General features: G+C 46.6%; 1 protein-coding gene across 1 annotated transcript in view; it reads left to right on the plus strand.

Moving 5' to 3' along the window:
* Positions 1-11,139, plus strand: part of FBXO31 (F-box protein 31) — an 81,263-nt gene extending 70,124 nt beyond the window's left edge. Inside the window, 4 exon segments of the mRNA XM_029608040.1 lie at positions 5,864-6,017; positions 6,179-6,229; positions 6,231-6,523; positions 8,037-11,139. Coding sequence (XP_029463900.1) covers positions 5,864-6,017; positions 6,179-6,229; positions 6,231-6,523; positions 8,037-8,259 — 721 coding nt within the window. The 3' untranslated portion in view covers positions 8,260-11,139.
* The last annotated feature ends 4,314 nt before the right edge of the window (positions 11,140-15,453 follow it).

Genomic DNA, 15,453 nt, shown 5'->3' on the forward strand with positions numbered 1-15,453 from the left:
ATGCTGCAAGACTTCTTGGACTCCCTTCCAGAGCAGTTTCAGGAACAATTAAATTCCATGCTCAAGAAAGGCCTTGATGCTAGCAAGCACGAAGTTCGCGCTGCATATGACATCTTCGATACTGCCTCTAAAGTGTCTGCAGCGGGGATTAGTGCCAGAAGATGGGCCTGTCTGAAGTCCTCGGATTTACAACCTGAAGTCCAGGAGAGGATGGCGGACCTCCCCTGTGCAGGCGATAATCTCTTTGGGGATAAGATCCAGGAGACTGTCGCACAGCTCAAGGACCACCATGAGACCTTGCGCCAGCTCTTGGCTGTACCATCGGATTTTCCCTCTACTTCTAAACGGATGTTCAGAAGAGAGGCCAAGAGGACAACCTATAAAGCTCGTAGGTATTATCCTCCCCCATCTTGCAGTCAACTTCCATTTCCATCTCTGCCAGTGGGTGGCCGTTTGTGCCACTTCCCCGAAACCTGGCACAAAATCACTACAGATCAATGGGTCCTCTCTGTAGTAGCTCAAGCTTTACCATCTCAACTTCCTCTCAGTGCCATCAGGCTCCCCACCTTGGCCAGGGTAGGGTTTACCCGACCACTCACCATTTGGAGCGCACTGCAGCCCATAGGAAGTCCACCCAACTGTTTGTCTCCTTCGATAAAACTAAGCTGGGGGTTCCGGTGGGCAAACAATCTCTATCCTCCTGGCTAGTTGACTGTATTTCCTTCTGCTACCAACAAGCAGACCTTCCACTACAGGAACGCGTGAAGGCACATTCTGTAAGGGCCATGGCAACATCAGTAGCGCACCTCCGTTCAGTGCCCCTTACTGACATCTGCAGAGCTGCTACATGGAGTTCTCTCCGTACCTTCGCAGCTCATTATTGCCTGGACAAGGCTGGCAAGCAAGATTTCATTTTTGGCCAGTCTGTTCTATGCAATCTATTCTCAGGTTAATAACCCAACTTCCTTCCAGCGGCCCACTGGATTTCAGGATGCCCGCCTAACCAAACCCACCCCTGTTGTTGTGCCTGTTGCACATCTTTTGGTGCTTTTGGTACATTTACTTGGGCATCCTCAGCTCGCTATTCACCCATATGTGAGGACTACCATCCTGCTTGTCCTGTGAGAAAGCAGAGTTGCTTACCTATAGCAGGATGTTAGTCCTCACGAAACCCGCCCACCACCCCGCGGAGTTGGGTTCACTTACGATTTATTTTATCTTTCGCTCGTACTTTTACTATACACGAGACTGAAGGGGGACCCCTGCTGGATGCAGGGTTAGTGCCATGCTGGGCATGCTCAGTGTGCCAAGTCAAAGTTCTAGAAACTTGCTTACCTGTTCCAGGTAAGCAACTCTGCTTTTTCCCTGTGTTCAAGCAACTACGGTGCTCAGTCACTCTTGCTTTAATTGGGCATTTGGTCTGGGCCAAATGCAATTTGTTGTACAGGCAGATGATATAAACTACATTAGAGGACAAATAAGTTATGTGACTGCATAAATGAAACTGCTGAGAGGTTATTAGGATGAGTCCAAATGCAAAAACTACAAGTCCCACAAGCCCAGTGGCCAACTTCTGCCCCTCTGCCCCGTTGAGTTGGTGCAGACACAAACGTGGATTTAATTACTATCAGGCCGATTTAGTAAAAGGTGCGGGAGAGCCAGTGCTCCGAGTTGAGCGCCACCTCTCCTGGGCGCGCGATTCTGTATTTAAATGAGGCCGGGCGCTAATAAGGAGGCGCTAGGGATAATAGCACGTCCCTAGCGCTTCCTTATTAGCGGAAGAGGCGGCTGCCAGTGGGTCCAGCAACCAACGCTTAATTTTACCAGCGTTTTCGAACCCGCTGACTGGTGAGCAGATTTTTGGTTTTTTTGGTGCCTCCGACTTAATATCGCTATAATATTAAGCAGTTTTTTCTGCTTTTCTGTACACTTTTCCCAGTGCTTTCAAAGTTAAAGCCTACCCTTAGGCAGGTGTTAATTTCTGAGAGTAAAATGTGTGGCTTGGCCGCACAATTTACTTTCAGTATTTCAGGTGAATAACTAACAGGCTCATTAACGTGCATTTGCATGTGATGCAGGTTATTAGTTTCGGGAGGGTTGGCTGCGCGTTTTCCATGCGCTATTACCACTTACAGTATAAGGAGTAATAATAGCGCGTCTAAAATGCACGGCCAAACGGGGGCTAAACGGTGAGCTCGGCTGAGCGCACCATTCTCTATTGGCCTGCATGATATAGCGACCCTATGGTCGCTGATGGAATATAGGGTAAAAGGACAAAACATGTCAATGTTTGAAAATGCAATTTGCCAACTCTAAAATGCTGCAATTCACAGGTGAGCAAGGAATCTGTAGATGTCATTTGCCAGTTAAAATATAAAGCCCTAAATAGGCTTTTTTAAAAATCACTGGCCAGGGATAACCCACTCCATATATCTACTAGCCATAATCTGAGCCTGTTATTTGAAATCAGCCAGATCAAAGCAGAGGTGATGAAGACTTAAAAACTGACTAATAGGCAAGGCAGCTTTAAATTTCTTCGGATGACAGCTGTTGAAACGCAGTAAATTGTTTTGTTTAGTAGGCTTGAAGTATATTGATGTAACTAAATGATGCTGACTTTTGGTGATAGAAATATCCAAATAGGAGATGGTCACATTGTTGTACTGCATGCCATACTTCAAATGCGGATCTGTAGAATTCAGCCACAAAACAAAATCCATTAACAGCGCTGCAGATGCATCCTGTAACAAAAAAAAAATGTTATCGGTGTATTATCTGTATCAGATTTTAACATATTGAAATCATGTAAATGTGCATTAAAAAAAAAATAACTTCCTTAAACTTTGCCACGTACAAGTTGGCCACGTTGGGGGCCATTGCTTCCCCCATGGCCACACTGTGGACCTGGAAGAAAAATTGTTAGTCAGATTTAAATAAGTAGTGTTAAAGAGCAATTTGAGCTAATGCCATCCAAAAGGTAGTCTGAACTCTGTGAGGCCAGGGACATTGATGTAAAGTTGTAGCAACAATGTCCAGTGCAGCATCCTGGGGCACATTGATGTGCAAGGACTTCAAAACAAGAGACACGGCATCTCAGAAAAGTCCTGTAACACTTGGAAATATGATTTCATTTGAATAACACTGTTTAAAAAAACAAAACAGGAAGTAGGTTCCAAAGGTGAGCCATTATTGGAAACTGTCGGGTGGCCTGGCAGATTCTCCATAGATTTGTCCTCTCAGGGTTCCAACTAATTTGGTGGCATTAGCTCAAATTGCTCTTTTTATATTTGACAACCAGTTTTTCTTGTAGGTCTGTTTTTGCACAATCTTTTTGGGACAGTTATACTTAAGCTCTGGAGAAAAAAATGTGTAGGAGGTATGATTAAAGAACTCTTGTGGACCCAGATAGTGCGCGGTTTGCTTCCGTTACGATGCTCCACTAACATATGACTTGAGTGAATATAAGAGAGATTTTGTTGGGGAATAGATATTTTTTGGTTTTCTTTCCCTACTATTAGACCTTTTATTGAGGTACTTTTTAAAAGAAATAGTTCATACACCTAAATTGTAAAATATTGATAAAGTAAATCCCATGGCATAAACATTGCTCAAACAGCAATCGTGCGTATAAGCCTGCGTTTTCACAGAAAACTGGTATTTTTGGATTTCTCTCCTGCCTCCTGCCCTAACATTTTAGGCAAGCTACAGTCTCATGCAACATATAATTCCACTACTTTTAGTGCCACTCATCTAAGGCCAACCAAAGAGACAGCATTCAACATATTCACCAACAAATCAACTCACTAGACAACTAATGACATACAGATAAACAATCACACCTAAAAACATTATTCAGTTTCCCCAGCTGCACATTATTCAGGGAAAAAAAGGTAAGCCCAGTATCCAGCTACCATTCCACTCATCATTAACCACCCCCCCTCCAACATTATCCAGAAATCCACCACATCAGACTACAATCTCCCCTCCAAAATTAAAAATTACATCTCCCCCCCCCCCCAAACCTGCCCAGTCTCACCCAATGTAACTCCAGTCCCCATCCTCCTCCTTAACAACACATCCATTGATCCCACTGCCTAGTCAAACTGGAAAATTCGCCTTCTACCAGTGTACCCAACAGTCTCAGAAAAAGGAAAGGGCCGTCGTGACCAGATTCCTAAATGTCAAATACTGGGCTACCGACTATGCTCTTCTTGGAAGCTTGTCTCACAAGCATGGCACACTGCATCTAAAAGCTTGTTGCTCACAAGAAGTATAGCATTCAGATTTCCCTGAAAAGCTAGCTCGCACCTTGACCTGGAAGAGATTTAAACACAAGGCATAGAATCTTAAATTGAACCTGGCAATGTACCAGTAGCCACTAAAGGGCTTTCAGAACCAGCATTAGCTTGTCCTATTGCTTACAAAGCTATTGGACAAGCAGCATAGTTTTGTATATACAGAGATCTAATGGGGCATTGATGAGTCTAGCTTTGATGACACTTAATGAGGTTGTTCTGTTGTAAATAAGATCTGAATTGCTGAATAAGCCTAAAATGACTAAAACAGACCGTTATCACTGAATATATTTGCGGTTACATCGACAAATGTTCGTCCCCTAATACACCCAAGTCATATGCCGCCGCCTTTAATGGAACTGTCCTGCAATCCAGTAGACTGGTAAAACAAAGGCGATACATTTCGTAGACCAGAAATGATTAGCCATGGACGGAGAGTTTAGTGTCAACATGCTACCAGTACTAGCGAGCCAGCCACTAATAGCCATGGGGCAGGCTGCAAGATTCTCTGACTGTCCTCACCCCGCCCCACCCCCATGTGGAGAATAACATCATAATAAAAAAAACACAAAGCAGAAAACAGTGAAATACAAGCAAGAATACAAATCCGGAGGCCAAAAATCCAACTCATTTGTGTTTTGATCCCTTGTTTGGATCTACATTAAGGGGGAAATGACCTGCGTTTAAAGTTGGTATCTGTGTGTTATGTAGAAAGTCCTTCTATCTTTTCTAAAATCTTGTCTAAAGATCTTCAGGCAGTTCGTACCCAACTTCCAGTGGGTGTATCTCTGATCCAGTACGTGGATGACTTGTTGATTTCAGCATCTACCCGTTCTGCATGCATGAAAGCAACTGAATTGCTTTTGCACACATTAGCACAGGCAGGATATAAAGTGAATTCTGACAAAGCACAAATCTGTCAGTCACAAGTTTCATTTCTAGGATTGAATCTAGGTATAGAGGGTAAGAGCATTGGTTGTGCACTGCATGAATAAGTGTCAGAATTGGCAATTCCTCAAACAGTGAAACAGTTAAGAGGGTTGTTAGGTCTGTTGAATTTCTGTAGATTGTGGATTCCAGCTTTTAGTACCAAAAGCAAGTCACTGAGACGACATCTTAAAGGCAGCCCAGCTAGTGATGATAAATTGATTTTAACTGAACAAGATCTGGAAATATTGCAGGACTTAGTGCAGTCAGTATTAAATGCTCCTAGTTTGGCTCTTGTTGATTTAAATTGTGCAGTTGATTTGTGGGTGTATCATGGTTCTGAAGGGTGGACAGCAGCTGCGTCTCAGCATGATTGCTCTGTTTATAAAAGAAAAAGTTGATAATTAGCCAGGTATCATGTTGATGTGAGAAATGTATGGCCTGCCGTTCCTTGTTGCAGGACTCTGTGCGGTTAAGTACCTGCTTTCTGTAACACAACTCTCTGTTCGTTATACACATCAAATGTGGCTTGTTCCAAAGAGCATAAGGGGAAGGATGGCTCAGCTTCTGGTGTCCTAGCCTAAAGACCCGTGTGGTCTCCATTCTGTAGCACTGGAAATAAAATCTGCCTGTTTTTGCAGCAATTGCCTGACATACCGGCGCATCTACCACCCTCCCTGCAGCTCGGAGGACCTGCTGCAGTCGGGACTCTTCAAAGGCACCTACGGAAGCCATGGCTTAGAAATAGTCATGCTCAGCTTCCACGGGACCAGCGCCAAAGGGACAAAGCTAACTGTGAGCACTTTACTGCCATTTGCCTTCAGCGCCTCTTACTTTTTGTTTTGCTTTCTTGTAGTGATTTGTAACGGGACTTGGACTACAGTGAGGGCTTGGCATGGGGATGGAGACTGATTCTTGCAGAAAGTATTAATTTTTTTTTTTTTTTTTTTTGAAAGGGAGACCCCAATGTGCCAGCTGGGCAACAGACCCTGGATGTAGACCTCACCCCGCCGGGTCCAGCTGCCGGATCTGGAACGCCTGCGGAATTTTGAGGAGCTCTCCCGCATCATCCTGGAGATCCAGGAGCAGGTGCACCGGGAACAGCAGCAGGACGAGACGGGGGAGGCAGATGGAGTGCGGCAGGGCACAGAGAACCCACAGAAATTGGAGGCCGCAAGTCAGGAAGAAGACAGGGAGGCAGCAGAGGGCGAGTCTGGCGGGTCAGCGTCTGGACAGCCCTTTGAGCTCCCCATGGGAGTGATGGCAAGGAACGAAGATTATCCTCGAACCTGCAAAATGTGGTGAGAAATCCCGAATGTGACCATTATCTCTGACCTCGGGTATGCTCAGGAGTCAGTAATAAGAATAGAATTTATTTAGGGTCGCTATTGGCCAGAGGTGCTAAAGTATTTTCTCCCAGTTTGTGTTGATGGAGAAAATGGTTACTACCTTTGGCTCTGCGTTGGCTACAAAGAGCCACATTTGGGCTTGTATAATATTAATCAGAGCTAATTTGAAATTTCAGGAAAAAAATCCAAATGCATGCTTGTGGGAATATTATAGCTATATCCCAGAGTCTGAAGGAGGAGTGTAGAAAGCAGGGGTGAGCACCCTCCGTTCTGGAGACCCCGCCCACAGAAGTCACATCTGCCTTGCATCCACCCATGCACCTTACAGGCTGTGCAGTATAGATCCAGTGGTTCCAGCGCAGCCTTGTGTTCAGGATAGACGGGTAGTGAGCTGTCCCTTCTCACTAACTCTAGAATCTTGCATGAGGAAGGGACCCAAATAATCCAGAAGGCTTTGCATCCTTTGACATTCATTGGTCTGCCCTAGCTGCTTACCTGTTTGTTTTTTTTTCGTTTAACACATTGACTTCTAACAAAAGGTTCAGGAGCATTTTTTCTTCCCTTCTTCTAAGCCTGCTGACTTTTGTAAGGACTAAATGGCAGATGAAATGTAATATGACAAGTGCAAAGTGATGCACATGAGAACAATAATCCTAACTAAAGGTACACAATGCTGAGCTCTGTATTGTGCGTCATCACCCAGGAAAAGGATCTTGGTGTCATTGTGGACAATACATTGACAGCCTCAGCTCAGTGTGCGGAAGCAGCTAAGAACCAAATGGGAACTGTTCAGAAACAAAACTGAGGATCTTATATTGTCTCTGTATAGATCCATGGTATGGCTGCACCGTAAGTATTGTGTTCAGTTGCGATTGCCCCATCTCAAAAGAGATATATGGAACTAGAAAAGGTACAGAGAAGGCTGACTGAAGAAAGGCTGAACAGGTTAGGGCATTTCAGCTTGGGAAAGAGACAACTGAGAAACGATATGATAGAGGTCTATAAAGTCATAAATGGGGTAGAGCAGGGAAATGGGGGATGGCTATTTACTCTTTCAAATACTACAGGAACTAGGGGACACTCCAGGAAACTAAGCAGCAGATTTTAAACCAATTGGAGAAAGTATTGTTGCCGGAGGATGTGGTCACGGTATCTAGCTCAGCTGAGTTTAGAAGGGATCTGGGCAAGTTCCTGGAAGAAAACGCCATTAAAGGGTTAATAGCCAGGTAGCCACCTCTTATCTCCGGGAGTGGGCAGCAAGAAATGGTTTTACTTTTTGGGATTTGCTTGGTACTTTTAGAGATCCAGATTGTGAAGAGACGGGCTGCTGACCCAGCATGACGTGTCTTGTGTTCCTAAGTAGATTTTCCTCTCCCGATGCAGAGTGATACAACGTGAACTGTTCTCCACCATTATAGAGTAATCTGTTCCCCCTTCCTGTCTGTCCTGTTTTTTTTGCCTCCAGTTTTTATGGAACAGGGCTCATAGCAGGACACGGCTTCACCAGCCCAGAGAGGACGCCTGGTGTGTTTATTCTTTTCGACGAGGATCGCTTTGGATTCATCTGGCTGGAGCTGAAATCATTCAGTCTGTACAGCAGGATCAGAGACTCCTTCCAGAACGCCAGTGCCCCTTCGAGGGAGGCCTTTGATGACATGCTGAAGAGCATGCAGTCATGGACAACCTGACAGGCCTGGGAAGCTAACAGGCTAACAAACACAGTTGGAGAGGACGTCCAGTAGCCAGAGACTAACATGGATCATCATGGTGTTGAGAAGAGAGAACGGGGAGGCATCTCAGCTTGCAACCGGTGGACAGAAGCATGCACTTTTAAATCAGGTCTTTCTAAAACACATTCACCTTTTTTGCTTTTAAAAGGACTATGAATCAAGACAAATTTCCTTAAATTAATTTTATACATAGTATGTAATAATATATATAGTATATAAATATATATATATGTATAATGTGTATATTAGATTACCTGCAGATATGGAGAACACGGAGTTCCAGGAATGTGTCCAGGTGCTGAGATCAGCAGCCATGGAGCACAGCAGTGAAGAATGACTGGGGAGCCCTGGCAGTCCTCACCCCGGGGAGAAGGAGCTTTCTTCAGGGAATTCCATATCTTTAATCTCTGAATGCAATCTTACGACCGCCTGCTGTTGAATGAAAGCGTTCCTAGAATGCGGAAACCCAATGTTGTCCATTTCCTGTCCTGCCTGCTTGGGATGCTCTGACTTACTGTGACCAGGAATGTCTACAACGCCCTTTGATATTTATTTTTGATTAGCTGCTGGTGACTGGCATTTCTTTTTGTTTGTTTGTTTTTTTTTTTGAAAGGAGGCACTGAATGAACAGTTTTTCCTGTGCCGTTCTTTCAGGAGTGGCTGACCTGGGAGAGACAATGGAAGGTGTCCTCTCTAGAAACAGTGTGTAGCCTCTTACTGACCGATGGCGCTGAAGCCCAGAGAGTAGCGAGGTCTGTTCTGAGTTGTGGGGGTGGGAGGCTAGCGTTAGCCCAGACTTTTGCCCTTCCTCTGCTCCAGTGTTCTTCTCATTAACAGCGGGAAAACTGTAAAGTCAGGTTATATGTCACGTGTGAGCGTGCCTGCCGGGTGGCACAAAATCAACAAAACAAGCAATGCTTTTAGGACTTTTGACTACCAAAATTCTTGGAGGTGATCGTGTCCAGTGAGAAAGCAGCTAAGAGATGGCATCTGCTCCGATTGGACCCAGCAACAGGTCACAGGGCACTGGAAGAGAGGGGGAAACAGGCAGCATTGTAGTCTCTATTCTGCGGGATTCCTGAGCCTCATTACATGTCTGAATCTCTGGAGATATTGAGACCAGGGCATTGTATCGTATGGTACAAACAGGTATCTGGCCTCCAGAGCTTTCTTCTTGTACATACATTTTTTTGCACACCTGAATTTCTCAGAATAGAGGCTGGCTTGTATTCTGTGCCAAAGCTGGCTTCCTGCTCAGGTCAGAACGATGAACGAGCCGGCTTCCTTTCTCCCCCTAAAGATTGGCTACCCGTGCAGCACACGCCTGCTGGGGCATTGCTTCCAAGGGTCTGGGGGGAGATGTGCCCCTACCATGATGAAAGGCCCCTGCTTGTTAGAAATGTCATTTAAGGGTTGGGTGTGCCTTGAGTTTTGATTGTGTGCAAAATTAACGTGTGTGAATGTGGAGGGGTTTTCTCTTTTTTTAACAAGGGTTTTTATTTTAATGCTCTCATGTAAACAATTAACTCCAGACTGAAAAAATTAGGTAAAATATTTACTTTTTAAAGCTCCTCTTAACCTCTCCTGTCTGCCATAAAACGAGCGTGAGCTGCTGTTTAAGGTAATGAAACTCTAAGCCTGCCTTTGTCACAGAGATGGATTTCAGAGAGCCGAGATTGTTGTAAGCTTGCTGCTGCTGCAGTCCTGGTGCCTCCAGAACAGGAATGTGGAAGCTTCAGATTAGGAGTGGAGAAACCCTGGAGTTGCAATGACGCTCTCTCTCTGTGGGCATCACCACTGCTTTTTGACTTTCTGTGTGTGTGCACTGAATTGTAAGACTTTCAATCTCCTGCTTAGTGATCAGCCAAAGAACTGCCGAGATTTCCCTGCTCTTTCTTGTAGGCCTTGAGATCCAGTTTGGGTTTGTTTGTTTTTTTTTAATATCTTTTTTTCACCAGAACAAAAGCAATTTTAAATTCTTTACTACAGCAAGAAAAAAATATATCTTTATATCTGCATATATGCATATCTGTATGGAAATTTTCTGGTGATTCTAAGCAGGAAAGAACACATTGTAGCCAGTCTGTTCTTATCGAGATCCAAGGAAATCTGGAAGCAGAGAGCAGACACACAGTGCTGTCTGTTGCACTCTCTCTTCATTGCATGCTGAAAAGTTTAATCTGTGAGGTTGAGATTCAAGGCAAAAGCTTAAAATGCTTACAAAACAACCCTTGCCATTGCTTCTCTAAGCACCAAAGCCACACTTTCTAGCATTCACTGGTTCTCTTCCAAGAGTTATTTGCAAGTTTATTTTTGTTTTGGTTTTTTCAGCTGCCTGCTTTTGAAATTGGCAGCTCCACATTAGAGGGCATCCCTTTACCCCTGACTTTATTAAGAAGCTTTGTAAAGACCTCGCTGGCTTTTCCTATGGTATTTGTATTTTGGATACATCAAGGTGGTGCTGGCATGGATTTCTAATGACCAACAGCACAGCAGCACCTTGACTCTACAAATTTGTCATAGAGAGAAAGCGAGCGATGTGTGGTGAGCTGATGCTTATGAAAATGTTTTGCTGTGAAACTGGGTCTGAGCCTACAGGACTTCTGTGACTTGAAGTAAGGGATGTTTGGAGTTGGTTTTCTAGGGGGAGGAGTTAACCAAAACTGACTGAGCTGTTTTCGAGCACTTATTTGTTGCTGGTCTATTCCAAAAGTTAGAAACTGCTTTGCTATACAGGTTTGGTACTTTTTACACTGGATGATAATTCCCCCTAGGGAGCTTTGCATTTTGTTTATTTTGAATTTTCAATTTTAAATAAAACCAAGGCTGCAGATTTCCCAGGTGCTGTCTGCTGTGTATGTAGGTTCTGTTTCCAGTGCTACGTCTGTTCTGCTCAGCCCAAGAGGTAGATGAACCTTTGGTAACTTTTGAATGCAGAAGTTCCCTCCTTCTTGGTTAGAACCAAGGCTGGGATTTGGTGTCATGAGCCTTCAGTTGCAACTACCCAGGCATTGTCCCCCCTGTTATTATTCCCCCCCCCCCAATACTAGGCTATAATCAGTGCGATGATGGTCCTGGGTCAGGCAATCGTGAGCTCCTAGGTGTCACCCTTAAGGAATGACCCCACTGTGAGCCCTGCTTGCCTCTGCAGCATTCCCAGCTAACCAGAGGTACTGAAGACCTGATTTAGGGGCACACTGAGCCACCAGGCCTGCCTTCTTGGTAACATCTTTAATTAAATAAAAAAGGAAATGGCATTTACAAACAGGTAGACAAGGTAACCCGGTGTTGTGTGTGCACTGAGGCATTTCTGAACCTAATAAGATAGATCAAGACCCCCCTAAAGCAGGCTATAAAGGCAGTGCCCACTGCGACTTGAGCATTAACCTCATCTCACAGATTCCTGATCGAATGATGCTTTAAGTTGATTCACAGTTCTGTTGTTTCTCCTAGGAAAAGCAGGATGGTGACATCATCAGATGGAACCCGGCATGGAAAACTTATGCCAAAGCTTCTAGAGCTTAGACTGGCACACTGAGCATGCCCAGCATCCACGCGTCCACGTGGGGTCCCTCTTCAGTCTCTTCTTTTCCGCAGAACTGTCTCACGGTTGTGGAGATTGTGCTTTTCTTCTTTGGAAATCATTTTTTCCTACGCTGGGTCCCTCCCTATTCTTCCCAGTTTAGTTAGCGGGCGGTGTGGTAAGCTTTTTGCCTTCTTTGTGGTCGATTCCCGGTAGTGCCATCCCCTGGTGTCTGCTGGTCATTGATGGCTCGCCAGCCTTATTTTTGTGATGGCGGTGTCAGGTTTTCAGCAATGCCCCCAGTGCCCTCAGACCATGACCCTCATGAATCCACACAAGGTTTGCATCCTCTGCCTGGGGGCATCACATGACAGCCGGGGCTGTCATTTTTAAGACCAAATGACTCCTAAGGGCCGGCGGGCCCGCATGGACAAAATGGAGAAGTTCGGATCTGGGAAGTTCGAACCCTCGACACCGGCATCGACACCAAAAGGGCGAGGAGAACTGATGGACACCAGTCCCTCGGTGTCCAGCCCCCTGCTGTGATGCCCCGGAAGCGACCCTATGGTGAGGAGGTATCGCCCTCCATCGTACCCGGGAGTCCCAGGCATTCCCCACCGATTACGGTGCAGGATCCCGATACTCCTTGGTGCCTCGAGGGGGATCAGGCTACACCTCCTCTTCAAGCTGTCCTGTCCTCAGCAGTTTTCAAGAAGGAGTTTGAATGTAGAGTGCAGTTGGCAGTCATTCGAGCCCTGCAGGGCATTCAGCCGCTGGCCCCACTGGTGCTTCCCCTGTCTTATGTTGGCGTCGCTACTGGAGGGCTTCAACGTTCTTGGCATTCTCCCGATGCAGCAGATGCCGGTGGCCAGGGCGCCATCTACGCCCCAGCGGCCATCAGTGCCTACTCCTCCTGATGCTATCCCAATTGTGGGATCCTCGGAGGAGGAAGGCCTTTCAATGCTGGAGGGGCTGTTGAAGCCCTCAGTTTCCACAGCTAGCATTACCGGGTCCTCTGTGCCCTTTGGGGAAATCGACGCTGTTGGTGTCCAAGCCATTAGGCATGAGAAGGCCTCCCCGGGTGAGTTCAGCGATAAGGACACCCCCCGATGATGACTCCAGTGGCCTTCCTCAGCCGTCTCCCCGAGGAGAGACACCGGTCCCCGCCCGAGGACCTGACCTTTGCTGGGTTCGTACGGACCATCATGGCCATTCCTCTTTATTTATTTATTTATTTAAAACTTTTTTTATACCGGTATTTGGTTATAACCGTCATATCGGTTTACAATACATAAAAATGTATCCTACTAATAAAATACATCAATTAAAAAATGACCAAATGTCTTCATTCATACATTGTTACAGTTAATTACTAACAGGTCGATACAGTAAAGTGTGCTCCGTCGGAGCGCACTGTCACCCTGCTCTGGACGCGTGTTTTTCCTTACCCCTTATTCAGTAAGGGGAGGAAAACACGCGGCCCACCCGCGGCACCTAATAGCGCCCTCAACATGCAAATGCATGTTGATGGCCCTATTAGGTATGCCCGAGCGATCCAGTAAGTAAAATGTGCAGCCAAGCCGCACATTTTACTCTAAGAAATTAGCGCCGCCCAAAGGTCGGCGCTAATTTCTTCCGGCGCCAGGGAAGTGCACAGAAAAGCAGTAAAAACTGCTTTTCTGTGCACCCTCCGACTTAATATCATAGCGATATTAAGTCGGAGGTCCCCAAAAGTAAAAAAAAGTAAAAAAAAAAAAAAATTTTGAATTCGGCCCGCGGCTGTCGGGCCGAAAACCGGACGCTCAATTTTGCCGGCGTCCGGTTTCCGAGCCCGTGGCTGTCAGCGGGCTCGAGAACCGACGCCGGCAAAATTGAGCGTTGGCTGTCAAACCCGCTGACAGCCGCCGCTCCAGGCCAAAAGGAGGCGCTAGGGACGTGCTAGTGTCCCTAGCACCTCCTTTTCCTCGTTTGCACCGCGTCGCCTCATTTAAATACTGGATCGCTCGCACCGGCGAGGGGCCGGTGCGCGCGCCGGGAGAGCGGGCGTTCGTCTGCTCTCCCACGGACTTTACTGGATCGGGCTGTAAGTTACAATTTCATTTTAGCCAATGGGGGCGGGGGTTCTACTCCCAGTATTTCCTGATTCCAAAGAGAACAGGGGGACTCCATCCCATTCTAGACTAGAGCCTTGAACAGGTTTCTAAAAAAAGAAAAGCTCAAGATGGTATCGCTGGGCACCCTGATTCCCTTCCTACAAAGAGGAAATTGCCTTTGCTCCCTCGATCTGAAAGACGCCTACACCCACATCAAAATCTTCCAAGGTCACAGGAAGTATCTGCGCTTTGTGGTGGGCGAGCAACATTTTCAGCACAGGGTGTTGGCGTTCGGCCTGGCCTCGCCCCCACGTGTCTTCACCAAGTGTCTGGCCATGGTGGGTGCAACTTGGGAGTGCTAGTCTTCCCCTATCTGGATATTTAGCTCGTCAAGAGCCCCATCCAGAAAGTAATGGTACGGTCTCTGTGTTTGACCGTTCGGGTATTAAGAGTCCCTTGGCTTTATTATCAACTACCCAAAGTCCCACCTCAACCCAACGCCTCGGCTGGACTTCATTAGTGCCACGTTGCATACAGCTCAGGCCTGAGCCTATCTTCCCCGTGATCGGGCGCTTACGTTGCTGTCCATTGCGGGAGTGGTCCATCAGAGCAGGTATATTTCGGCACACTGTATGCTGTGACTTGTGGAGCACGTGGCTGCGACCATCCTTGTGACTCCCTGCGCTTACTTGCACATGCGCAGAGATCAGTGGACCTAGGACTTCCACATCCACATTACTCCACCTCAAGGATTCCTTGTCGTGGTGGGAGAATTTGGCCAGTTTGGAACAGGGAATCTCCTTCCAGATTCTCTCTTCCAGATTGTGCTCACCACAGATGCGTCCAACCTGGGGTGAGGTGCCCATGTGGAAGGGCCTGTGGTCCACCCAGGAAGCACAGTGTCAAATCAACTTCCTGGAACTTCTTACGATCCAGTATGTGCTTTGGGTGTTACAGGATCTGCTGACCGGCAACATGCTACTGATCCAGACTGACAACCAGCCACATCGGTGGCTATGTGGTACATCAACAAGAAGGGAGGCGGGGAGGGGGGGGTTACAAGGACGTTCTCCCTATGCCAAGAAGCCATTCAGATCTGATCCTGGGCTCTGTCGCAGGGTATGGTGCTCTGGGCTATGTACCTGGCCAGGACAGAGAATGTGGTGGTGGACAGACTGAGTCGAGCATTCCAACCCCAGGAGTGGTCCCTGCAACAGGAGGTGGCAGACAGAATCTTCCACCTCTGGGGGACTCCAGGCATGGATATGTTCGCAACACCCTGCAACTGGGAGATGGATCAATTCTGCCTCCTGTACAGGGGAGACAGCAAGCCAGCTTTGGATGCCTTTGCCAGCCATTGGGTCAAGGGCCTTCTATATGCGTATCCTCCGCTTCCTGAAGCTTTGACAGGATGGAGGGACTATGATCCTCATAGCCCCTCCTTGGTCAAGGCAGATTTGGTTCCCACACTTGTGGGATCTCTCCCGCCGGGAACCGATCAGTCTGAAGACCTCCCCAGACTTCATCACGCAGGAT

The sequence above is a fragment of the Rhinatrema bivittatum genome, chromosome 7 (genome assembly GCF_901001135.1).
Source record: "Rhinatrema bivittatum chromosome 7, aRhiBiv1.1, whole genome shotgun sequence".
Lineage (NCBI taxonomy): Eukaryota > Metazoa > Chordata > Amphibia > Gymnophiona > Rhinatrematidae > Rhinatrema > Rhinatrema bivittatum.